Source organism: Bos indicus x Bos taurus, chromosome 13 (genome assembly GCF_003369695.1).
Source record: "Bos indicus x Bos taurus breed Angus x Brahman F1 hybrid chromosome 13, Bos_hybrid_MaternalHap_v2.0, whole genome shotgun sequence".
Classification (NCBI taxonomy): domain Eukaryota; kingdom Metazoa; phylum Chordata; class Mammalia; order Artiodactyla; family Bovidae; genus Bos; species Bos indicus x Bos taurus.
In genome coordinates this window covers 67747199-67772355 of record NC_040088.1, presented here as the reverse complement: position 1 = coordinate 67772355, position 25157 = coordinate 67747199, and the positions used below count along the sequence as shown (strand labels likewise).

Genomic DNA, 25157 nt, shown 5'->3' with positions numbered 1-25157 from the left:
CAGAGTCCTGACAAATAGAAAGCATGAGAAGTGTTTCGCTGGAGAAGGGAGGACTCTTTATGAAGCACCTGCACTGCGTGTGCTCCGAGGCTACATCCTTGGACTAGGGGTTGGTCTAAGAAACAGTCAAAGAAAAAAACACCTTTTATCTGCTGTAAAAGCTGCTATGGAAGACGGCTATTTTGCCGTTAGGTTCCTATGGAAATAAAACTTCAAATTTAGCATCTTGAAAAACGTTGTCTCTCCTGAGAAACTAAGGGGTACCTTCTTTTTAAAAAAATGTATCTCACTCTGCCCTTATTGCTAGGAAGTCGTGATCATATCTGATGTACAAATTTTCTTTTTTCCTTACCTTGTTCTTGGTTTCCTTGTATTTTCCAGTATCTTTATTTTATGTTCTCTAAGTCACTCTTAAATTTATTTAAACTAGAAAAAAGCTACATACGAATAAACAACATTTTAAGTGTAGGAAAATATGCAGAAAGTGAAATAAAAATAATTTGCTATTATTTTTCTAAAGAACTTGCCACTAAAATACCACTATACACATTTTACCTATTAAATGTCTTTCAGTTAAATCTGGTTACATAAGAACATAAAATGCTTACCTTCTTTAAAAATATTTTAAATGGTTACTTTTGTAATTGTGCATAGTTATCCTCTATTTCTGGTTGTACTGTCAAAAAGAGTTAATCAGAAAAGTTTGGATCACAGAAAAGACAGCAAATACCTATACTTGCTTTACATTTTTAAAGGTTAACCATTTATTTTTCAGGATTAATGAGCAAAAAGTTTTAGCTTCCATTTTTATGGTATATATAGATAATTTAGAAATTACATCTATTAAGCAGCCTCAGTTCAAGAGAAAGGGGACATATGTATCTTTGGCTGATTCATGTTGATGTACAGCAGAAACCAACACAATATTGTAAAGCAATTATCCTTTAATTAAAAATAAATAAATTTTTTAAAAAGAAGCCTCCTCCCAGGCATAAACTAAACTCTATAAACTGCAACAAAAAACTAAATTACTTACAGGAAAAGGAAAGCATCCAATGTTCAGTACCTCTGCTAAGAGAGGTCTGATTAATCAAAGAATTTCCTGAATTGTAAGAAATCTGATAATACTCATGGCTATGGTGACAAAGTGTTAGCAGAAGGAAAACTCTAGTTGCCAGCAGTAAAGTGGTCAATGAAAAATACTTTGGCAAATTGTGTGCATTTTGGGAAAAGGATTAAACTTGTAACAGAGAGTATCTATTGTGCCCTCTCAGACAAAAGAAAATTTAGAATTATTAATGGTAATGATATTATTTTCATGAAAGTGACACAAAACGATTCTGGGTCACTTGACCAAATACAGTATCGGGTATTACCTGGAACAATGACTGAGCATGACCAGATGTGCGTATGCTAAGTCACTCAGTCGTGTCTGAAGCCTTGCGACCCTTTGGACTGTAGCCCACCAGGCTCCTCTGTCCTTGGGATTCTCTAGGCAAGAGTACTAGAGTGGGTTGCCATTTCCTCCTGCAAGGGATCTTCCTGACCCAGGGATTGAACCTGTGTCCCTTATGTCTTCTGCATTGGTTCTTTACCACTAGCGCCACTTGGGAAGCCGGCTGGATGTGTGGAGGGGCCCAACTCATTACCCGTCCCTGGTGAGCTCTCTGAGCCAGGGCAGCAGTGCCCTGAGAGCAAGACCAGCTCCAAACTTCTCCAGTATAGCAGCCCCACCAACCAGACCAAATGATACTGTGGCAGGACAGCCACTCAGCCCCGCGCCCCCAAAAGAGCCACAGGACAGACGGAGAAAAGGACAAACCCACCTCCCCAGCGCCAGCGAGAGGAGAGCCTGAAGAGACATGGAGAAACGTGAGGAGGGGAAGACCGTAACCCCCAACCACCACTGTTATCCTCAAATCTACATACAAGGGCCTTTCCTCTTAATACTCTACCAATACTTCAAGTTGCCTTTTTAAATGAGATGCTCCTTTAATAGAATTTTGAGCTTTATAAATATAACCACACAGTTAATGCTCCACATGTCTCTTCTGACAATCCTGTCTAAGCAGTCCCGCCCCTCAGGTGCTCCCTGGCTTACACCACTGTCTTCTGTTTATATCCTTCACAGAAATGACAAAATGCACAGACACCAAAAGTTAGCCCAATTTTCCTAGGCTTACTCAAAATAAACTGACTCAGTAAATGACAAGACTGGGACAACAAATAACATGGCAACTGTGCTGCCACTTGGCCAGCCCATAGTGGCTCTGGTCACAAGGGACACTCACCGTCCCTTCCAGCACATAAGTCCAGGGGGACCTCAACAGCATCCGTATTGACCTGACCAATATGACATTAGGCGCTGGTCCCAGGCCAGCTAAACCTACCTGCTCTCTTGGCATCACGGCAAAGCTTGGCCGTCAGGCCAGACCCAGTTATTCACTGATTTACTTGAATGCATTCTTTCTTCCCATTCACACCACCCCTGCAAGCTACAGATGCTGAATCTGTAACTTCAGGATCAGTATTTTAGTTTCCTCTTCAATATAGACTAAGGGTAACTCTGGGTCCTCATTCCTGGGATACCTGTTAAAGGAATCTGAGGTGCTTGGAGTCACCTTGAACTTTAACACAATCAGGAGGTGGCACTGGATCCCCACAGACCCTTCAAACCACACTCAGCAGGAGCGTTCAATCAAGGGGGACAAGGGCCCTCTGTCTGGCTTCCAGGAACAATAACAGAGAAGAGAGGAAACAGTCTAACCTCAAAGCACTTTCCTGGATCATGGGTCAGAGGCATCATTTCTTTATATAAGATTTAGAAACTAAATATTGTCCTAGAGATCTTCCAACAAGAGGGTATAATTTGAACCCTGTAAAGTGTTTTCTTTTTCCTATGGTTTCAAAAGACTCTATTCTCTGCCTGTTCTTCAGAAATAAACTCCTCCCCCTAGACTATTCAAACCCCCCCTTTGAGTCCTAGTCTACTCATTAATTCCACTTCAAAAGAGCATCATTACAGCCCCAGGTGAATACAAACTACATAAAGGCATGTTTATATGAATCTACCGTCTCTTTTCCATCATTACTGCCAAGGAATAAGCCATGATCCCTATACTACAATAATAAAAGATTACTTTTAATTTCATATAATTTTCAAGTGTCATAAAGTGTTATCCTTCTTTTAATTTCTTTCAGCCGAGCCATAAAAAACACACAGTGGGATGGACTGGCCCATGGCCGTAGGTTGTTGACCATGGATTTAGATTTAAAAAAACAAAAAAAACACAAAAAGACCCCGCTTTACTGACTATGTTGTATTTTATATAAAATCCTATTGCTCACAGCAATGGGGCTTGCATAACTCAATGAAGCATGAGCCATGCCGTGTAGGGCCACACAAAACAGGGCACAGTGCAGAGTTCTGACGAAACGTGGTCCTCTGGGGGAGGGAATGGCAAACCGCTCCAGGATTCTTGCCTCGAGGGTCCCAGGGACAGCATACAAAGGCAAAAAATATGACACCGGAAGATGAGCCCCCAGGTGGGAAGGCGTTCCATATGCTATGGGGAAGAGTGGAGGGCAATTACTAACAGTTCCAGAAAGAATGAAGAGGCTGGGCCAAAGCAGAAGCGACGCCCAGTTGTGGATGTGCCTGGTGGTGAAAGTAAAGTCTGATGCCTTAAAGAATAATATTGCAGAGGAACCTGGAATGTTAGGTCCATGAATCAAGGTAAGCTGGATATGGTCAAGCAAGAGATGGCAAGAGTGAACATCCATATCTTAGGAATCTGTGAACTAAAATGGATGAGAATGGGCGAATTTAATTCAGATGACCATTATATCTACTACTGTGGGCAAGAATCTCTTAAAAGAAATGGAGTAACCCTCATAGTCCATCAAAGAGTCCAAAATACAGTATCTGGGTGCAATTTCAAAAGTGACAGAATGATCTTGGTTTGTTTCCAGGGCAAACCATTCAACATAGTAATCCAAGTCTGTGCCCCAGTCTCTGATGCTGAAGAACCTCAAGTAGACCGGTTCTCTGAAGACCTACAAGATCTTCTAAGATGTCCTTTTCATCATACGGGACTGGAATGCAAAAGTAGGAAGTTAAGAGATAACTGGAATAACAGGCAAGTTTGGCATTGGAATACAAAATGAAGAAGGCTTGCTCGAAGGCTAACAATTTTGCCAAGAGAACACCCTGGTCATAGCAAACAACTTCCAACAACACAAGAGACTACTTTACACATGGACATCATCAGATGGTCAATAGTTAAAGCAGATTGATCATTTTGCATCAGAAGTCAGTTCAGTTCAGTCACTCAGTTGTGTCCGACTCTTTGTAACCCCACGGACTGCAGCACACCAGGCTTCCCTGTCCATCACCAACTCCTGGGGATTATTTTGCATCTTTGCAGCCAAAGATGGGGAAGCTCTATACAGTTAGCAAAAATAAGACCTGGGGCTGACTGTGGCTCAGATCATGAGCTCCTTATTGCAAAATTCAGGCTTAAATTGAAGAATGCAGGGAAAACCACTAGGCCATTCAGGTATGACCTAAATCAAATCCCTTATGATTATACAGTGGGGGTGACAAATAGATTCAAGAGATTAGATCTGGTAAAGAGAGTGGCTGAAGAACTATGGACGGAGGTTTCTAACACTGTACAGGAGGTAGTGATCAAAACCACCCCAAGGAAAAAGAAATGCAAGAAGGCAAAGTGATTGACTGAGGAAGCCTCACAAATAGCTGAGGAAAGAAGAGAAGTGAAAAGCAAGGGAGAAAGGGAAAGAGCTAATCAACTGGATACACAGTTCCAGAGAATATCAAGGAGAGGTAAGAGGCCTTCTTCAATGAACAATGCAAAGAAATAGAGGAAATCAATAAAATGTGAAAAATTAGATATCTCTTCAAGAAGCAGAAGAGATTAAGAAGAGGTGGCAAGAATACACAGAAGAACTATACAAAAAATATATCTTAATGACCAGGATAACTATGATTGTGCGGTCACTCACCTAGAGCCAGACATCCTGCAGTGTGAAGTCAAGTGGGCCTTAGGAAGCATTACTACAAAGTTAATGGAGGTGATGGAATTCCAGATGAGCTATTTCAAATCCTAAAAGCTGAAGTTGTTAAGGTATTGCCCTCAATATGTGAGCAAATTTGGAAAACTCAGCAGTGCTCACAAGCCTGCAAAAGGTCAGTTTTCATTCCAATCCCAAAGAAGGGCAATGCCAAAGAATGTACAAACTACCATACGACTGCACTCATTTCACATGCTAATTTCACATTTCACAAGGTAATGCTCAAAATCCTTCAAGCTATGCCTATGCTTCAGCAGTATGTGAACTGAGACCCTCCAAATGTACAAGCTGGGTTTAGAAAAGGCAGAAGAAGCAAGTGAAGCAACTGACAAAGAATTAATCTCAAAAATATATAAGCAGCTCAAGCAGCTCAATACCAGAAAAATAAACTACCTGTTAAAAAATAGGCCAAAGAACTAAACAGATATTTCTCCAAAGAAGACATATAGATGGCTATCAAACACATGAAAAGATGCTCAACATCACTCATTATCAGAGAAATGCAAATCAAAACCGTAATGAGGTACCATCTCACGCCGGTGAGAATGGCTGCTATCAAAGAGTCTACAAACAATAAATGCTAGAGAGGGTGCGGAGAAAAGGGAACCCTCTTACACTGTTGGTGGGAATGCAAACTAGTACAGCCACTACGGAGAACAGTGTGGAGATTCCTTAAAATTCCTGGAAATAGAACTGCCATACGACCCAGCAATCCCACTGCTGGGCATACACACCGAGGAAACCAGAAGTGAAAGAGACACGTGTATCCCAATGTTCATCGAAGCACTGTTTACAATAGCCAGGACATGGAAGCAACCTGGATGTCCATTGGCAGACAAATGGATAAGAAAGCTGTGGTACATATACACAATGGAATATTAACTCAGCTATTACAAAGAATGCATTTGAATCAGTTCTAATGAGGTGGATGAAACTGGAGCCTATTATACAGAGTGAAGTAAGCCAGAAAGAAAAACACCAATACAGCATATTAACGCATATATATGGAATTTAGAAAGATGGTAATGATGACGCTATATGCCAGACAGCAAAAGAGACACAGAGATAAAGAACAGACTTTTGGACTCTGTGGGAGAGGGAGACGGTGGGATGGTTTGGGAGAACAGCACTGAAACATGTATATTACCATATGTGAAACAGATCGTCAGTCCAGGTTCAATGCATGAGATAGGGTGCTCAGGGCCGGTGCACTGGGATGACCCTGAGGGATGGGTTGGGGAGGGAGGTGGGTTCAGGATGGGGGACACATGTACACCCATGGCTGATTCATGTCAATGTATGGCAAAAACCACTACAATATTTTAAAGTAATTAGCCTCCAATAAAAATAAATTAATAAATTAAAAAAGATAAAAATCCACCCCCCCAAATTTTTTATTAGGGTATAGTTTATTTACAATGTTGTGTTATCAATATCAATTTCTATTTCTAATATTGATGAATGGAAACACTGAGAAATCTTGTTCACATAAATAAGCAAACAGAAATGAAAAGTGATTTGTTATAGTAGGGACACTCAATTCTTTGAATTTCTTCTGAACTAAATGCCAAAAATGAAAAAAACAAAAAACAAAAAAGGAAAGGCAGAGGAACCAGAGATCAAATTGTTAACATTCTTTGGATCATGGAGAAAGCAAGGGGATTCCAGGAAAACATCTACTTTAGCTTAACTGACTACACTTCACTGACTCTGCTAAAGTCTTTGTGTGGATCACAAAAAAACTGTAGAAATTCTTAAAGAAAAGAAAATACCAGAAAACTTCACCAGTCTCATGAGAAACTTGTATGTGGGTCAGGAAACAATAGTTAGAACCTTACATGGAATAAGGGACTAGTTCAAAATTGGGAAAGGAGTACATCAAGGCTGTATACTGTCACCCTGCTTATTTAACTTCTATGCAGAGTACATCATACGAAATGCCAGGCTTGATGAATCACAAGCTGGAATTGAGACTACCAGCAGAAATATCAATAACCTGAGCTATGCAGATAATACCACTCTAATGGCAGAAAGTGAAGAGGAACTAAAGAGCCTCTTGATGAGGGTGAAAGAGCAAAGTGAAAAAGATGGCTTGAAACTCAACATTCAAAAAACTAAGATCATGGCATCCAATCCCATCACTTCAGGGCAAATAGAAGGGGGGAAAATAGAAGCAGTGACAGCTTTTCTTTTCTTGGGCTCCAAAATCACCACGGATGGTCACTGCAGCCATAAAATTAAAAGACTCTTGCTCCTTGAAAGGAAAGCTGTGACAAACCTAGACAGCATATTTAAAAGCAGAAACCTCACTTTGCTGACAAAGGTCCATAGAAGTCAAAGGTATGGTTTTTCCTGTAGTCATGTATGGATGTGAGAGCTGGGCCATAAAGAAGGCTGAGTGCTGAAGAACTGATGCTTTCGAATTTCAGTGTTGGAGAAGACTTAAGAGTCCCTTGGACTGCAAGGAGATCAACCCTGAATATTCACTGGAATGACTGATGCCGAAGCTGAAGCTCCAGTACTTTGGCCACCTGATGCAGAGAATCAACTCTGGAAGACCCTGATGCTGAGAAAGATTGAAGGCAAAAGGAGAAGAGGTAAGCAAAGGGTGAGATGGTTGGATTGTATCATTGACTCAATGAACAAGAACTTGAGCAAACTCCAGGAGACAGTGGAGGACAGAGGAACCTGGTGTGCTGCAGTCCATGAGGTCACAAAGAGTCAGGCAGGACATACCGACTGAACAATATGTGACTTGGGCCTCTTTTTCTTTCAAGTTTAAAATGTAATATATTTCACTTAATTTATTCCTTTGTTCATTGCTGCTAAGTCGCTTCAGTCGTGTCCGACTCTGTGCGACCCCATAGACAGCAGCCCACCAGGCTCCTCTGTCCCTGGGATTCTCCAGGCAAGAACACTGGAGTGGGTTGCCATTTCCTCCTCCAATGCATGAAAGTGAAAAGTCAAAGTGAAGTCGCTCAGTCGTGTCCTTTGTTCATTATAAGTATATATTTCCTTGGCTCTGACTTTGGTCAAATGATTGATTATTCATATGATACGGGAGTTATTTCCTAAATATCAGAAAGGTCACGTTACATGTTATACTTTCAAGGACAATTTGTCTAGACTGTCTGGGTACTATAATTTCCCTGATACTGGACATTCTGTTCCAGAGTCATAGGATCTATTTCTCACAACTTCCAATACCTTAGGTATATGAGTGATTTATTGATAGGGAAAGGAATTAGTCAACCGAACAACAGAAAGATGCTTAAAGGCAGATGTGAAGATTACTACTATCAATGCCTTTCTAAAAATCTTATTCCTCTAAAGGAATAAGCAAGCTGAACTTGTATGTGTAAGGAAAGGTGAAGTAATGGTGATTTAGGACAAAACTGGAATAAAATATGAATGGGGAGGAGAAGAGTATTTGTCCAGAGATAGGTAAGAGTATCTTTCCTTCAGAGAAATGAACCCAAAGACAGGATTTCTAAGGAGATGGCAGGTACAGGTGCTTTGGTTGGGTCCCTGTGCTAACTAGCTAATGGCTGAGGGATAAGGACATGATTACAATTTTTGTAGGGAAGATAGAAGGGCACCTGCACAGTATTTGGTTTAAAAAGAGCTCAATCTATGGTACTTTTGGTCCATTTTCTAAGCTTGTCAGTAATACTACAGCCTACTGTCTGGGTCTCTGCTGGCACAACCAGAACAAGCAATGTGGAAATTACGTAGATAATTTAGGCAAGAAAAGCACTAACCAGATTTTCTTCTTTCAATCTTCAGAAGAATACACACTCTCCTAGAAGGCCATGTTTGCCCTACACCATCATTAATAGGAGTGACACTGGACTTTTTCTCAGTATTACATTTGGAATTAACAGAAGCAGTGGCTGCATAAAATACACGCTACACACAAGCTCTGCTGCTGCTGCCAAGTCGCTTCAGTCGTGTCCGACTCTGTGCGATCCCATAGACGGCAGCCCACCAGGCTCCCCCGTCCCTGGGATTCTCCAGGCAAGAACACCGGAATGGGTTGCCATTTCCTTCTCCAATGCATGAAAGTGAAAAGTCAAAGTGAAGTCGCTCAGTCGTGTCCGACTCTTAGCGACCCCATGGACTGCAGCCTACCAGGCTCCTGTGTCCATGGGATTTTCCAGGCAAGAGTACTGGAGTGGGGTGCCATTGCCTTGTCCAACACACAAACTCTAAGATGGAACGAATGATGAGAATGCAAAGCAAACTTGCTGTTGTCTACTCTACCTACTAAACAAATAAGTTCATGGCTCCTACTTTGATCTTTATGGTTAAAAACTGAATGAAAGTTAAATGCTTTGTAAACCTATTTTCTATATAACATTTGATTGCTTGTGATGTAAACTAATCCATCTTTAGGCTTTACGGGTAAAAAGTACAGTTATAAATTTGTACTCTGAGCTTGTAAAATTCACTGAAATGATGCATAGTATGGTTTTTAGATGAATGATTTTCAACATGATTTGCAAAAAAAAAAGATCAATGTTCATCACCTTATGAGGATCACACAAGAGCATTTTAAGTCTTAATTCATATCACAAAAATGAATAAAAGAAACACAGCCAACAAATTAACTTTGAAGAAGGCTAGGCCGATGTGATGATTCCATGAAATTAAGAAAAAAACAGTAAACACCAGGTCTACATTTCCAGTTCTCTCTTAAAAAAAAAGGGTGGATAATTCAGACTTCAGTTGTCACTGATACAGTGCTTGACCAAGCTTTTGGCATTATCCTTGTTTTATATGCACACACAGAATAAAACCATGTGCAATCTGAGCAGGAAGAGAATCTTCATTCTTTGTCCTGGTGACAGAGAACACACGTTTGAGAAGGTTTAATACTACATCCACCTGGATGTAATGTGGGCAGTCAGTCCATTCAATACAGTTTCTTATTTTTCAGATAATCGGGGCCTCACAAACTAAGCAGAAACAATGTCCTGTATTAGTCTTTAAAAGAAGAGAAGAACTGGGGTGAGGGGCTTGGGGGTGGGGTGGGCAGAAAGGCTCCTATATGTTGAATAAAGCTGTAAGCATTTACTCTGAGAAGGAAACCAATAAACATTTGAGAATGAAGACTTCTCAGAATAAAGCCTGATTGTACATGTTCACATTGGAAAGATCCGTAGAGTTCTAACCCGTTAGGGAAGAGGAATGAAAGTTAAGTTCCATCTCATGCCCTCTACACCGCAACGTCAGTACTTACATCTTGTCCTGGCCGGCTCCAACTTTGAGAGTCAGTCTGGGGATGACGGGGCTTGGGGCTGGGACCACGGGCTCCACTTTGATCTGTCGAAGACAGTACATTACAGTCAATTACACATTTCTCAACAGAAGTACCACCTCCCTTTTCCCCTACTTCCTCATCCCCACAAACTTGATAGGCTTTTGAGTTTCAAATGTGGCTGAGGTGCTAGAGGTAAAGCTAACCTGGGGCTCTTTAGTTTTCATTTCTCAAACACTCAGGCATCATGAGAAATTCCCCCAATTTTAAACACTTTAAATATGGGAGCTATTTCTGTATTTGCTTAGTTTTGATTAATTTCTTGGATTTTATTGTCAGAATTTTTAAACAAGAATTGTTGCCTCAGTCATTCAGTGGAATATTTATGTGACTGCCAGACTTAATATATAATAGCAAAAAACTGCAGAAAGAGCTTCATTATAAGATAAAATTTATGGGTCTTGAAAAACATTAAACTCATCTTACGTTTATCATGCCATATAAGAGAACTGACCCACCCAGTGTAATGATAGCACTGAACTGCTTCATTTTTTGGCTGCTAGTAGAAAAGTGATCTAAAATACTGTAAGAGACAAAACATATTTACTTAGAAAGGATTCATGGTGAAGGCAGTGACTGCTGAGTAAGTTGAAGATACCAGCTCAAATAGTTGAGCTAATAATCAGAAAAGGAACATACAAATCAACTATGGTATTGAAAGGGCTTCTTTCCAATTTCTGACTTGAAGATCCTCTATAGTAAAATCAGTATTTTAAATGAACAAAATGAGAAAAAGCCCTGCCGTTCAAATTATCACCTGCACCACAGTTTTTCAACAGGGTTTTCACTGGCATTCTCGGTGGGGTGGTTTGTTGTTGAGCAGATGTCCCAGGCACTGCCAGGCATCAACATCCCTGGCTCGGCAGGAGAACGCCGCTAGTCACTGCGACAACTGGTCCAACCTCTGATTTATGTATTTCAAGCTCAAGAGAAATTAAGAAAAGAAATTGTGCAATGGTTCTAAAGGGGAAGGAGTTTATAACACAGTGCTCAATATATTGCCTTTGGCCAAAAAGTTCATCATGGTTTTTATCCTACGATATTAAGGAAAAACCCAAAGGAACTTCTGGGTCAACCCAATAGTATCTCACAGAACCAATATATTGCACATTGATCAAATCTACCATTTTTTGTATGTTTTAACCTGTCCCTTTCTTGAGTTTTGTTTGTTTTTTGTAAATCCACGGTCCCATCAAGACCTATGACTTCATTCATTCTCTTGAGCAGTGCATGACACACAGGAGGTACTCAACCAACCTCTGCTGAATGACCCACTTATCCTGCAAGCACCCTCAACTCCTTGCCTCTCAGTCATTTCACCATTTGTCCAGGACCAATCTGAAATCATTCCCCAGAGCACTAATTCCAAAGAAAAAATGTAAAACTGCTCCAGCTTCTGCCACCAAAACTCCAATTTCATCTGTGCCTTTAAGACTGTCTACCTATTTGGATTCTCTGCTAAACTAGATAAGAGTGGAGACCATGCCTGCTCTGTGCATTGCTATTTCCCAGTGCCTGTTGTAGGGTCTGACACATAAGTGCCTAAGATATATTTTAAGAATCAATCGGAAGCAATGATTTCAAACATTTACAGCTTTTAAGACCCATCCCATATACTTCCTTCCCCTTCTGCTCATCAAACCTCACAGGAAACAATGCTGAAACCACTGGGCACAACTCCTTCCATTCCCTACAAATGTCTGCACCCACATTTACACTAGAGTCTGTCTCCTCCAGTCTGTGAAAGAAACTTCCTCCTTATTTGTGGCATCTCCACTGTCTCGGTTCCATTATTTTCTTCCAGCTTTCTAATGCGCTCAACTCTCATTTAAAACACTTACCTCCCCTTTACCCTCCAGCTGATGACCTCTCACATGTTCTAGTCTTTCCACTCCTCACCCAACTTCACTCTCCTTTCTGGCCCAACTAAAGCCACTCTTTCTAGACACCCACTCTTCCCTAGTGTTCCTGTCTATTGCTCCACTGAGATCTTCACCATGCTCCTTCCCTGACCTGAACAAAGTCCTTCTTTGCTCGCTGGGTCCTCTCTTCTTGTCACCCGACACCAACTTCACTCACATTCATGGATTTGGTCGTAAAAGTTTTCAATATGTCATGGCTTCAAAATCACCCTCTCTGGACCAGCACTGACTGGAAGTAACACCAGAATATAATGCTGTCTGCTGGACATTTTCAACTACTCTATAAAGATTTCACCACATCTAAATCTTATCAGTTTCCCCACAAAAACCTGCTCCTCTAAATGGTCTCACTTTTGCCCCATTCTTAATCCAGTAGTTTCCTCGAGGCTTCGGGGACCAAGGGTCACTGGGGCGGGGGCAGAGAGAGACCCACGGAAAAACCTCTGAATTCACTTTCTCTGATTCTTTGACCACAGACATCTATATCTAACCCAAACCTGAGAACCAATGGTCTAGCCTATTTTGTAAACTACTAAGGTTTCTATATTTTTCTCACCATTCTGTTACCTCTGGGAAAATAAGTATGTCCCAAGCAAACAAACAGTTTTAAAACACTTAATGCTTGCCAGGCATTACGTCTGGTTCTTTTTCAGATGTTCTCATTCAGGTTCTTTAACAAACAGGTGGGGCAGGTGTTATGGTTTCCATTTTACAGACAGAATGATCATACGTGAAGCAACCATTTTCCCTTTCTTTCTGTTTCCTTTTCCTTTTCTATTTTAAGGTCACAAAAATGGCAAAACTAGGACTGAATACAGTTTTTCTTTTTTTTAATTCAGAGAATGAAAAATTATATAAAGTTCCTAAATTTCTTCAATTCTAAAATATTTTAGGGTCTCACACATACACTCATAAGTGATGCTAGTATTAGAAGTAATATTCCATATTCCTTCAACCCACAAAACTATTATTAAACCCCTTAAGCTTTATTAAAAAAATAAAGCCGTTTGCCCTTTTAAAAAATCTTCTTTAGTATCATTATGCTTCTCACTTTACTCGGGTCCATTCCTATTACCACACTGCACAATAATTCCAACTTACTTGCACAGCACTCCACCAAGTGTGTCCCATACACACAATCCCACGTGATCTCCATAACTCTCTAAGGTGTGTGGAAGGAATTATTACTCACATGTAACTGAGGGCTCAGAAAGATTGAGTGGTTTGGCCAGAGTTACAAAGTTAGTAAGTAAATGACCGAAATTTAGTCCTCTGCCCCCAATTCACCCTCTGTTTCACCACAGTATTTGTGACTCTCTGCCACATAGTTTGGGTCTTTTTCTTCTGGCGATGCTGATATCCTACAGGGAACTATTCAGTCTCTTTGTCAATGTCTTTTATGGTGAGTGACACGTACTTGTGAGATGGCTAGGGTAGACTGTAAAATACAGTTTTTTCTCCTATGGAAAACAAACTAGCTTACATGGAAACTGAGATGAATGTTGGCCTCACCTCCATTCAACTGAACTTGCTGGCTTTTTGAGGCTGACTGCAATGACTTGGCAGGACAAAAAGAATCAAGGCATGGTCTTTTTACAACCAGTATTTTAAAAAGTTAAATGATACAATATGTAAAAGCAAAAGGAAACAAAAATGCAGGCTATTTTAAGAGTCAGATTAAAAACGGTATATATGTGCCCTGAGGACAAGAGATATTTAGTAAAATTGCTGAATTAATGAACAACTCAGAACCTGTTACCTCGGCTCAAAGTTTTCCCTGTAATTAGGGTGACTACCCCATCCAGAAAGAGCTTTGACAGCGAAAGCAGGAGCTGTTATTCACACCATGTAACAGGTGTAAACTGGACTGTCCCAGGCAAGCCAGGACGTATGGCAACCCTACTGAAAAGCAGTTAAATACTTTCATTTCATTCTTAAAGCAGATTTAACTGAAAGATAAAATTCAAGCAAGCATAGAAAAAGACTAGTAAGGATGCTAACAATGTTGATAGAGAAAGCACACTTTCTAAATAAAAATTTCTCTCCAGACCTTTGTTCACGCTGACTTTATCTGAGTAGCCACCCAGATAAAAACACAGGGAAGTTTCCTACAATCATGCAATGACTTCTCATGTGCCCATCCGGTGGCAATCAACACTGGATGACAATGGCTTCGATCTCCTGAACAGTTAGACTGACACCATCTTTTAATGGCACGAAGCCAAAATCCAGGGGAAAGAGGAGCTTGTAAGGGTTAAAATAAAAGAAGAGTACTTTAGAATGATGCTGAGAATTGGGGCGCGTGGAAGAGCATTTACAGTGGATTACTAAGCTTCCCAATTCACTAAAGAAGCAAAGTCCAGTAATATAAGACTCCTTTGTAGCTAACTAAAAATACATTGTCAGTGGATTTGTCCAGTTTTATGTATAAGCAATACTTCTTTCACCTGAACTAATACTAGTCGTCATATAAGCCCCTTATTGCCATGTGCTGCATTTTTTTTGCTAATCTTCAAGGATTTAGCTTCTTTGCCACATACCTCAGGGCACCAACTGATAAAGCTCTAACTCTCCATTTTTCCAGGACACCAGCAGTGCGGCCTTGCAAAAAATGAAAATCGCTCAAGAGATTTAAAGGGGAAATTTATTTTTAAAATCCTGACTTGAAGCAAAGAGGTGGATTTTTAAAAAGCTTATCTATAAAGAATCAGTTTAAATTTAAATTCTATCTTGGAACTCTTTCATGCATTCCAGCTTTAAAGTTTATCTTCTGACAGGGACTTTCTGCAAAGGTAATGGGCAGCTTTGTCAATATAATCTGGCCAAGTTTTTACTTTCTATTTTTTTAATGTTAAACTTCTTTCATTAAACACACACACACACACACACACCTATATATGTGTGCCACTGGCAGCAAGTTCAGCCAGCACTGGTTCAGATATCTATCTATGCTAATATATCAGAAAAACACCCCAAAATAGTACTGGTGGAAAGCTGAATTTAATAACCTAAAATTTTAGATGCTGAAGTATTCCAACTGGCAACTACTCTGCTGTCTTTCTTAACAATGAAGGTCTTTACATTATTTCCATTCAGAAACATAGTCTAGCTAACACTGATAAACTGTTTAAACTATTAAACAGATGGTCAGAAGATTTACGGTTGTGGTCAGGTATATAAGGAGTGGGATCCAGTGGGGAGAGTGAAACAGGATTCGGGCTCTCAGTAAGAGTTCAGTTCGTGCCTCCACAGCCTTGGGCATGGGCTTGAGGAAGCGTCTATAAACTCAAACAGATTCATTTAACATGAAGTTACTAGTTTCTTCATGGAACAGACAGTTGTAAGAAACAGGAAGGGAATATTCCCCCCTTCTTACTGAGGTTAGATTTTGTTTACTGAAAGCCCCTCATTTCACTAGTTCATCGTGAAAGCTGATGAGAACATGATGGAAATGAGTCAACAGTATACTTACAACAGAAAGGAAAGACGCCGGGGACCTTTTGTCAAGAGGCGTGAACCGGGGAGACCACTCTCCCCCAACTTAGTCTTCTATGTATGCAGAAGTAAGACAACTAAAGTGAGGCGCAGCAGGCTGCCCCAAGGGGACGTGGTGAGGAGAGCTACTCTCACCCAGGTGCCCAGGTGCCCAAGCTCACAGGCTGGAAAGGTCAGGGTGGGAACTCGGGCTGACCTCCAGAGACAGCAACGTTTATTCATTTTAAAGCCCTGATGGCTGATTTTGATAAGTTTTTATCTTTAAAAACTGCTCCATAACCATCAAAACTGATACAAGGGCCTGATTACCTCTGTTAGGTGAAATCTGTGTGGCTTGTAACTGAGCCTCCAACCACGATGGTCTGAGGGACTGGTCCTTCCCAAAGGCAGGGGTCGTTTTACCAGCTAACCTGATGCGCTTTACTCAAGTCACAGTGGCCACTGAAACCCCCACCATGGACTTTCCAGGCTTGAGATGGTGAAAGCAACCGTACTCTTGATTTGCTAAGGGCTCCTCTGCCAAGTTACTACGTACCTAATGGACAAGTGGCTAACTGCTGTAAACATTTCAAAATGGGAAGTCAAGTTTGTGTGTAAAGGACCTGGTTCTTGCTGGCTGTGACCTCAATCCTGGACAAGTCGCTCAGGCTGTTTCTCATCCATAAACATAAACATCCATAAACATGAGACATGTTTATGTCTCATCCATACATGTTATAACAATACCCACCGGACCCATGTCACATGGGTGTCAGGGGAGAAACTAAGGCACGTGAAAGTGCTTTAAAATCTTCCAGGTACCACGGGAAAATAATGCAATAATAAAGCGATTTCAAAAATGGACAAAAAAAGAGTTGGATTTCTGTGTCTTGTTAACCTGCTGATGTTCAGTTATTAATTTCAGAATTTCCACTCTACTTCTTTATATTTTAGAATAATAGCCAAGGGGAACAGAGAAAGAATAAAGTTAGGCAGGAAAATTTGAGATTATCCTGGCTAGCTCATCAGCTAAACTAATTTTCCCAGTTAAGTCTGAAATGAAAATCAGTGCAAAAGTATGGATTATAGAGCTGCTGTAGGTCAAATACAGCACACTTTACCATGTGGGAAATATTACTGGGTATGATTTTGTAGCCAGCCTCAAAAAGGGATGCTCCCAGAGGGCAGGGAGAGGATCTTTGAGGGTCTGCATGTATAGCAGCAGGAATACTTGGACACTTTTTAAGAAAGTTTAAAAGAAATTGTCTAATCAACTAGTCAACCGCTGTAATCCAAAGAATGGTGGGGCGAGAGCAAAGCTATCAAGGCAGAGGTCACACCCTGTGCCACAGGGCTCGAGGTCCTTCCCGCTACAAACTGCAGGATGTATGGATACATCGGTTTCTTAGACTGTGTTCTATGGAAGCCTGAGCTACTTACATGGACAATATTCAGCATTAGTTTCTCCCCACTAACCAGGCTGTCAGATGAGCTAGATACTCAAGAGACGTGTCCTCATCTTATTAAAGCAGAAAACAGACGGATAAGACATGTTGCAGAAAGTAGAAGACAGGCATGACCTTAAATACTTGCAAAACGGCTCACCAACCAGAGAGCCGTGTCAGGGAGCGAGGACCCGTGGGCCTTGCTGTCCTCTTAGGAGGGCAGGGCCATGGTTTCGCCCGCTCTGAGAAAACTAGGTCCTGCTTTTTCCAGGTATCTACCATTTGGGTACAGATCAGTATGCAGCAGACTTGATAATTACCAAAAAAAAAAATACTATTTACAATTGAAGAGTACGGATCTTTTTAAACTGGCCAGAGATTAGTGTGGCTAACAGAGATATGATGGCCTATGGATTGGATTCCTCTCAGGCTTATGAATTTTGAACGTTTTCTGGTGTATGGGGGGGCAGGGCAGGGGAGGGGGGAGGCTGATGACAGGTTTATGGGTTTGAGACTTAAAATTAAATTCTGTAAACACATTACAGACCAGCTTCCAGTTAAGCCGTGGGTGATTTACATCCGGAACAGACAGACAGCTGCTGGCTCTACCTGCGCTTTCCACCAGGACAGGGTTCAAACGGGGCCCCAAAGGTAGAGTGCTTACTTTCTCATGCTTGTGTCTCTCCTTCTCCTTCTCCCTCTTCTCTCTCTCGCGCTTCTCTTTCTCCCTCTCCTTTTCCTTCTTCTCTTTCTCCTTTTCTTTCTCTTTCTTTTTCTTCTTCTCCTTTTTGTCCTTCTTCCTCTCCTTCTCCTTGGGCTTCTCCTTCTCCTCAAAGAGCTTCTCGGGGAGCACGGGCGTCAGGGAGGGCAGCACGGCCGTGATGCGCATGGCGGCCGCGGGGCTGAACAGGGGCAGCGCCACGTCCTTGGGGGGCAGGACCAGCGGGGCCGGGGGGGCCTTCAGCTTCTCCTCGCGGCCTTTCTCTTTCACTTTCTCTTTGTCCCGCTTCTCTTTGTCCTTTTTGCCCTTTTCTCGGTCTTTTTTCTTGTCTTTGTGCTTCTCCTTTTCCTTCCTCACAATCCCGTCTTTCAACCTGGCTTTTGGATCCACATCTTCGAACTCTTTTATCTTGAACTTGTAGGGATCGGCCTCTTCGTCTTTGAGAAAGTCCTTCCAGGGATACTTGGCTTCCTTGGTGGCCTCCCTGTCTTTCTCCTTCTCCTTCCCTTTCTCCTTCTCTTTGCTTTTCTCCTTGCTTTTGTCCCGGTCCCTCTCCTTATCTCGCTGCTTCTCTTTCTTCTTCATCTTCGTCTTCAGTTCCTTTTTCAACTTCTTTTTGACGTCCAAGGAGGCCGGCGGTTTGGGTTTCTCCTCATACACCTTGTGCGCGGGCTCAGGGGTGGGAGGAGAGACCGAAGGGGAGGAAATGTAAGGGAAGCTGGGGGGCATGCTGGGAGGGGTCCCCATCTTGGCCTTCCGAACCACCTCGTCGATGGATGCGTCCATTGTCCACGAATTGTCCGAACTTGAAGTTCCGCCTGAAAGAGGCAGAGGGGTGGACCCGGACTTGGGGAAATTATTGGAGGAGGTGGAGGCTTTGGGGGTAGCAGAGTCTGAACCTGAAATTCTCTTAGGGCTGGTAAAAATGTCTCCTTCTGATTCAGACCCAGAAGAGAACTCGAAAGGATCGGGCTCGCGTTCCGCACAAGCCCGTGCGATCACAGCATCAATGGAGTCATCGATGGTCTTGTCGGTGACGACAGCCTTTCTGAGCTGACTCTCACTGTTCAGTCTCCCAGCATCAGGCAGTGTCTGTATCTGTTTCACCTGAACAGTCTCTTTACTGATTTTCTCACTTATTGTGGCTGAAGGAGTCCTGTTGGGTGTGTCAGGTCTGACAGGTACTTGGGGAATGTGAGTCATGACCTTGGGGCTCTTGGGGCTCTTCGGGCTCTTGGAACGTCCAGGAGATTTCTTTTCTTTGGATATGGTTTTTGGAGACCGAATAGGACTTCCGACCATGGCTGGTGACGGAATCATTTTGGGTGATTTCGTCTTCTGTCCTGGAGAACTGGTTTTAGTCTTTGTTTTGGGTGTAAACGACTTTGCTTCCAATGGTTTTGTGGTTGGCATCTGTGATTTTGCCACCGGAGCTAACATTGGTGGTTCTGGTGATGGAGGAGCTGGGTCCGTGCTGTCCTGGGTGTGGACGGGGGACAGCATGGGAGGGATCTTCTGGGGGTTTAGCGAGCTGAGCGGCTCTCGAGCCTCCAGTAACACCACATCCAGGGCGTCCCCCTTGGTGCTTAGCAGGCGTGGCCGCTTCATCGCGGGCATTTCTTCAGCTTCCGGACTGTCCAGAGGCCTCTTACCCAAGAAATTCTCATCATTAATAATCTCCTCTTCCTCCAGCTCGTCATCTTCCTCCAGGGGAACCTGCATGGCTTCTGCTGACGTGCCTCCATCTGTGGGTACCTGCTCTTCTTCTTCTTCTGGGGAAGGAAGAAAAAAGAAGTGTTATTAGGATATATATATTTAAAAAATACCCTAAGGGGGGAAAAAAAAAACAATGCTTCAAACATGATTTCTAGGAAAGAAAGGAAATTATTGACAGTTGTTAGAGAGTAGAGCGGTTAAGTTTTCTAGGACCTTCCAAACACGCATGCCGTCTTTGAGGAGTGGCAACCAGTGCCAGGAGACACACGAACTGTTTTCCTTTTGAGCAACGTGGCCTTAAATGCAGGATCTGAAGTCTGCTAAAGATTTCTTGTTTGCCCTTTGCTTCCTTAATTCTTTTCCCAGCTTGACTAAATACTGCCTTTCTCTTTTTCTCTTCCTCTTGTGTACATGCCCCCCCCACACCCTTCTAAAAACCAAGAGACAGGTTAGCATGTAAACTACTAACCTCAGAAATGACAGAAAAGAATACTTTTTAATAGTTCATATGCTTTCTTCCTCCCGTCTGCTGACTTAGGGATAGCCACTTTGAGAAGTAGTGTGGCGATATGGAAGACACTTGGCTTGGCCTTAGAGATGCGGTGTTTCCACAGGCGTTCAGGCATCGCAGAGCAATGGGCCCGAGGCAGTCTCTCAATCTCTTGGAGGCTGTTTTCTGACCTTTCAAAAGGGGCTAATGTTACCTGCCCCGCCAACCTGACCAAGTTGTTGTGGGGTCAGATTCTTTCCTTCTGCACATATTAACCAAGCATCTACCATGCACAATGATAAAGGCTGAAAGGGCTGCTGGAGGAAGTCAGGAATAAACCACGACCTAAAAGCCCTTACAGTTCAGCAGGAGACACCATGCAGGTGGACCGTCTGTAGAAAGTGATCAGGACTATAAGACAAAGCCTCATAGCAGCTCAAAGGAGAAACAGACTACCTCCGTGTCAAAGACCTGGAAAAGACCTGATGAATGAGGGAGCGTTTTGGGTATTTGGAGACTGGGAATGGAGAAGTACAGGATGAAGGAACAGATGACACAGAGATGGAGGGGGCCACAAGGAAACTGTATAAGAACCTCAGAAAGTATTAGAAAAATTTATGATGGCTGCTTACATTTAAGTGAAAAAAAATTTTTAACATAATGCTTGATTCAAAGTAGGTCTCCACAAACTAGAGAGGATCATTCCAGTTCTGTTATTTTATTTTTAATGTTTAATTTTCATTTTTTTATTTCAAGTCCCTAATAACTTGTATGCATCTAGAAGTTTTATGTGCTTTAGAGGAATATAAATGAATTATAAAAATACTTAAAAACACAAATGCTTCTTTTTATTAAGTTACAAATATTTTATGCTTAAAGATTTTATAAGAAAGCATCAATGGTGGCATCAAAATTAATCAAAATGGAAGAGGGAATTTTGCTGGAAGAGAAAGACTTAAGCTTTAATAAGAACAGGAAAAGTGTGAAAATATAACAGTTTTCTGAATTAGAAACAGATACATAACAGAGAGTGTGACTGCATGCAAGGCATAAAGCATAACGATGAATGAGTACCTGTAAAACCACCACCCAACTTCAAGAAGACAGCCCTAGCAGCGCCATCGAGACGCCCCTTGGTTACTTTCTGATGGATGCTCTCCCCTCTCCTCTCCACCCCATTCCAGGTAACTCCTCTTCTTTTTACTATCCTTCCCTTGTTTCCTGTACAGTTTTACCTCATTTGTATGCAGCGACTTATTTTTGAACTTTATGTAAGCGGTATCATACTATAATATCTTTCAGCTTTTCCCCCCCTAACATTATGTTTCTGGGCATCTCTTATGTCCATGCAGGTAGCTGTAGTCAGTTCATTTTCACTGTTGTAGAAATGCACCATGCTTATTTATCCATTCTTCTGGTACTGAAAGTTTTCCACTTGAGCAAATATATTTTATTTTTAAAATATTACAAAGTGCAAACAAATGAATACAACTGATCTAGCTTATGCTTGTTCAAACAGACTTAATTGATGATTCTGCATAATTAGTGTCTGGTTTTCTATTACATGAGTTATTTTAATTCTGTGGTCTAAGAGTTTGGAATAAGATAAATATGTAATAGCTACTGAATGGTTTATTCTCTACTGTCACCCAAACCCCCTCTTGCAGGTTAATTTCAGCTTGATTACAGGTGAATGGCAATGAAGTACTCATTGTGTGTATGTGTGTAATGAGCACAATTCACAAAAAATCTGGAAAATACCCTAAAAGTGGTTTTTAGCATTTTCCTATACTTATCCATGGAAACAGCTTTATTATAAAATAGCATATAATTCAGTTAACAGAAGTTTAATATTACAAGATACCTGATCTTTTGACATGTTACTACACAAAGGTATAAAAAATAGTATAAAAAATTTGAAAAAAAAAATTTGAGTCACAACTCTTTCTAATATAACACAAATATAGATACAAGAACAGAAGCTGTGCTCTAAAGTCAAACAGGTGATGTTACTTGATATGAGAAGTATTTTAAAGATTATTTCCAGAGAACTAAGAACTCACTTTCTACTGTTTAAAAATGTTTAAAATAGAGGGAAAGACTCTTCCGTATCCATGTAACAAACAAATATTGGGGGGAAAAAAACAGCTCAAGGAAAATTACTGTGACATTTAAAATAAGTTCTTTTTGACTTCTCAGTGCTTCAGGTCCTTGATCCAGAAGATGGGGACACCCTAGTATTGCTTATCTTGTGAGGACAGTGAAAAATAATTGCTAATTAGAGTTGAGTAAGTATTCAAACTACTAAATAATAACAATGAACAATAAAAGAGATAAACCTTTTAAAACTGACTTTACAATCCTTTTTGAGAAGATTAAAAAAAAAAAAAAAAAAAAAACAGCTCTCCTCACTATAATCTCTCTAAGACCACATAACAGGGCAAGTCTGGAGTTAGCATCTACAGGTCAAGTGGACAATCACTGCAGTCATCTGCCCTAATAACTCTATCCTGCAGTGAGAGCAGTCTGGAGCTGTTGGGGAGACTCTGGAAGGATAACAGAAATTTTACTCAAGGAGGCTAGTTCTGCAGAAGTGTTACGGTCATGCTGCCAAAGGTAGGGTTAAGAATTATTTACAAAACTGGTGTTTCCCTTCCTGCTTATGCTAAGATTTGGCTAAAGGTAACAGTGATGACTTTTGATCTGATTATTCTTTGTGAGAGGGTTTACTCAAAATGCTGATATGTATTAAAATTGACTAGTAGCACCGTCATTCATCAAAGACTACCATAAATTATGATTTAAGTCCTACACTTCTAAGAGGAAAAAAAGGCCATTAAAAAAGATGACATATGAAGAACAACGTAGAAACCAGGGTAGGAACCCGTATTTTTTTCTTTAATGTTAAATTACTGGGAGAGATTCATGTCTACTACCAAGAACCTTACTCTTCATATAAATTCACTAAAATGTGTGAACACTATAATCCAATCTAAGTAAAAACCTGACATATTAAGAAGTAACTTCTCATTCTGTCAAACGTTGTCCATATATAACAATACTTTTTCATTTGTCAAAATGGGAACAATAGGCAACATATGGAGAAGGCAATGGCACCCCACTCCAGTACTCTTGCCTGGAAAATCCCATGGATGGAGGAGCCTGGTAGGCTGCAGTCCATGGGGTCACTAGAGTCGGACACGACTGAGCGACTTCACTTTCACTTTTCACTTTCATGCATTGGAGAAGGAAATGGCAACCCACTCCAGTGTTCTTGCCTGGAGAATCCCAGGGACGGGGGAGCCTGGTGGGCTGCCATCTATGGGGTTGCACAGAGTCAGACACGAAGCGACTTAGCAGTAGCAGCAGCAAGCAACATATGAATGATTCAGCACAAATTTATCTGCACAGTTAGAAATATCACTTAAAATATTTTTAATTGGTAGCAGAAAATTACAACAATGCAGAAAAAGACGGAGTTAGAGATAATCTCTCTTTAAACAATCAATGATCTCAAGTCAACATTTGATTGTGAAAATTTTTCAACTTGAAATAATTTCAAACTGATAGAAAAGTTCTAAGTGCTACAAATTACTCACAAATAGCTTTTACCCATATTTACCAAATCAATATTTTGCTAATGCAGAACAACTGTCAGATTCTTTTAATGATATGTAAGAAAATAAATGGATCTATATTGATGTCCATTGTTTAAAAAATTCCACAGATATTAAGAGGAGTCGGGGAGAGGCTACAAACACCACTCCAACTTCCTTCACTGATGACACAGATAAATAATCCACACTTCCTACATTTCCCACGGGAGTGATGAGCAAAACATGCTTCTCCACCAAACTTCTCTGCAGCCTCCTCTTTGGTCTAACATGTGCAAGGGTGCCTGCTCCCCAGGTGACTCAGTGGTAAAGAACCCGCCTGCCAACGCAGGAGACCAGGGTTCAGTCCCTGGTTTGGGAAGATGCCCTGGAGTAGGGCATGGTTACCCACTTCAGTATTCTTGCCTGGGAAATTCCATGGGCAGAGGAGGCTGGCAGGCTACAGTCCACAGAGTCACAAGAGCCTAACATGACTGAATGACTAACACACTACTAAGTTATTAAAAATATTGATTCAGAATATCTCTTTTTTTTTAAGAAAAATCTTTTAAACCAGAATAATAAATGCCTTTGAAGAAATACTATAATCTTAAAAGATGATGGATGTTAGGAAATTGTTTGCATGGGCATGAAAGGTTTTTACCTCGTTAACTATACAGATGCATGATTTCAAGCAGAAAATATACTTGTGCTTCTGAACTTTATAAGGACAATAAAATGCTACCTGTCCATCTCACCAAAAACTAAATGTACTTAAAACTAGATTTCATGTAGTTTTTTAGAAATGTACATGCAGAAATTAATTTCTAGCAACAATGACAGAAACCTTCCCACTGTCTAATTAGATTATGCATACTAATGTTTTCATAATAGATATGAAAAGATTTAAAATGGACGCTTTTCAGAAAACATCTTTCTATATATTATGTTTATTACAACCAGTTGGAGTGACTCAAAACTATTTACATTCATTCATTCACTCCTTACTCATCACTCATTTATCCGTTCACCTTCCAGGTGCCTTGTAAACACCAGTAGAGCAAGCACTATGTTAGGCCCTAGGAACACACAGTCAAATGAGACATGACTTCCTATCCTGAAGAAGCCACCACATTGTGTGGCCACTGATTCAAGTGCCGTGGCAGGCACTGGCATACGGTACACAAGCTGTCACATCCAGGGACATGGGAACAGAAACCCCAAGGCCCACCAGAGAGGAAGCTTGATGGAAACTGCCTCTGGGGCCTGTTTCCAGAGCCACAACTTGACCTAGCACAGCCCACTGACTTTCTCAGACCTGAGTCTCCCCATCTGCAAACTATAAGATTGACATCTGACTCCTGCTTCGAAGAACTTAAGAT

General features: G+C 41.1%; 1 protein-coding gene across 1 annotated transcript in view; it reads right to left on the bottom strand.

The window, feature by feature from the left end:
• TAF3 (TATA-box binding protein associated factor 3) overlaps positions 1 to 25157 on the bottom strand; it is a 122276-nt gene that overhangs the window by 15506 nt on the left and 81613 nt on the right. Inside the window, exons 3-4 of the mRNA XM_027560172.1 lie at positions 17920 to 19748; positions 10337 to 10419 (exon numbers count right to left, since the gene is read on the bottom strand). Of these exons, the coding sequence (XP_027415973.1) occupies positions 10337 to 10419; positions 17920 to 19748 (1912 nt within the window). The remainder of the gene's footprint in view (positions 1 to 10336; positions 10420 to 17919; positions 19749 to 25157) is intronic.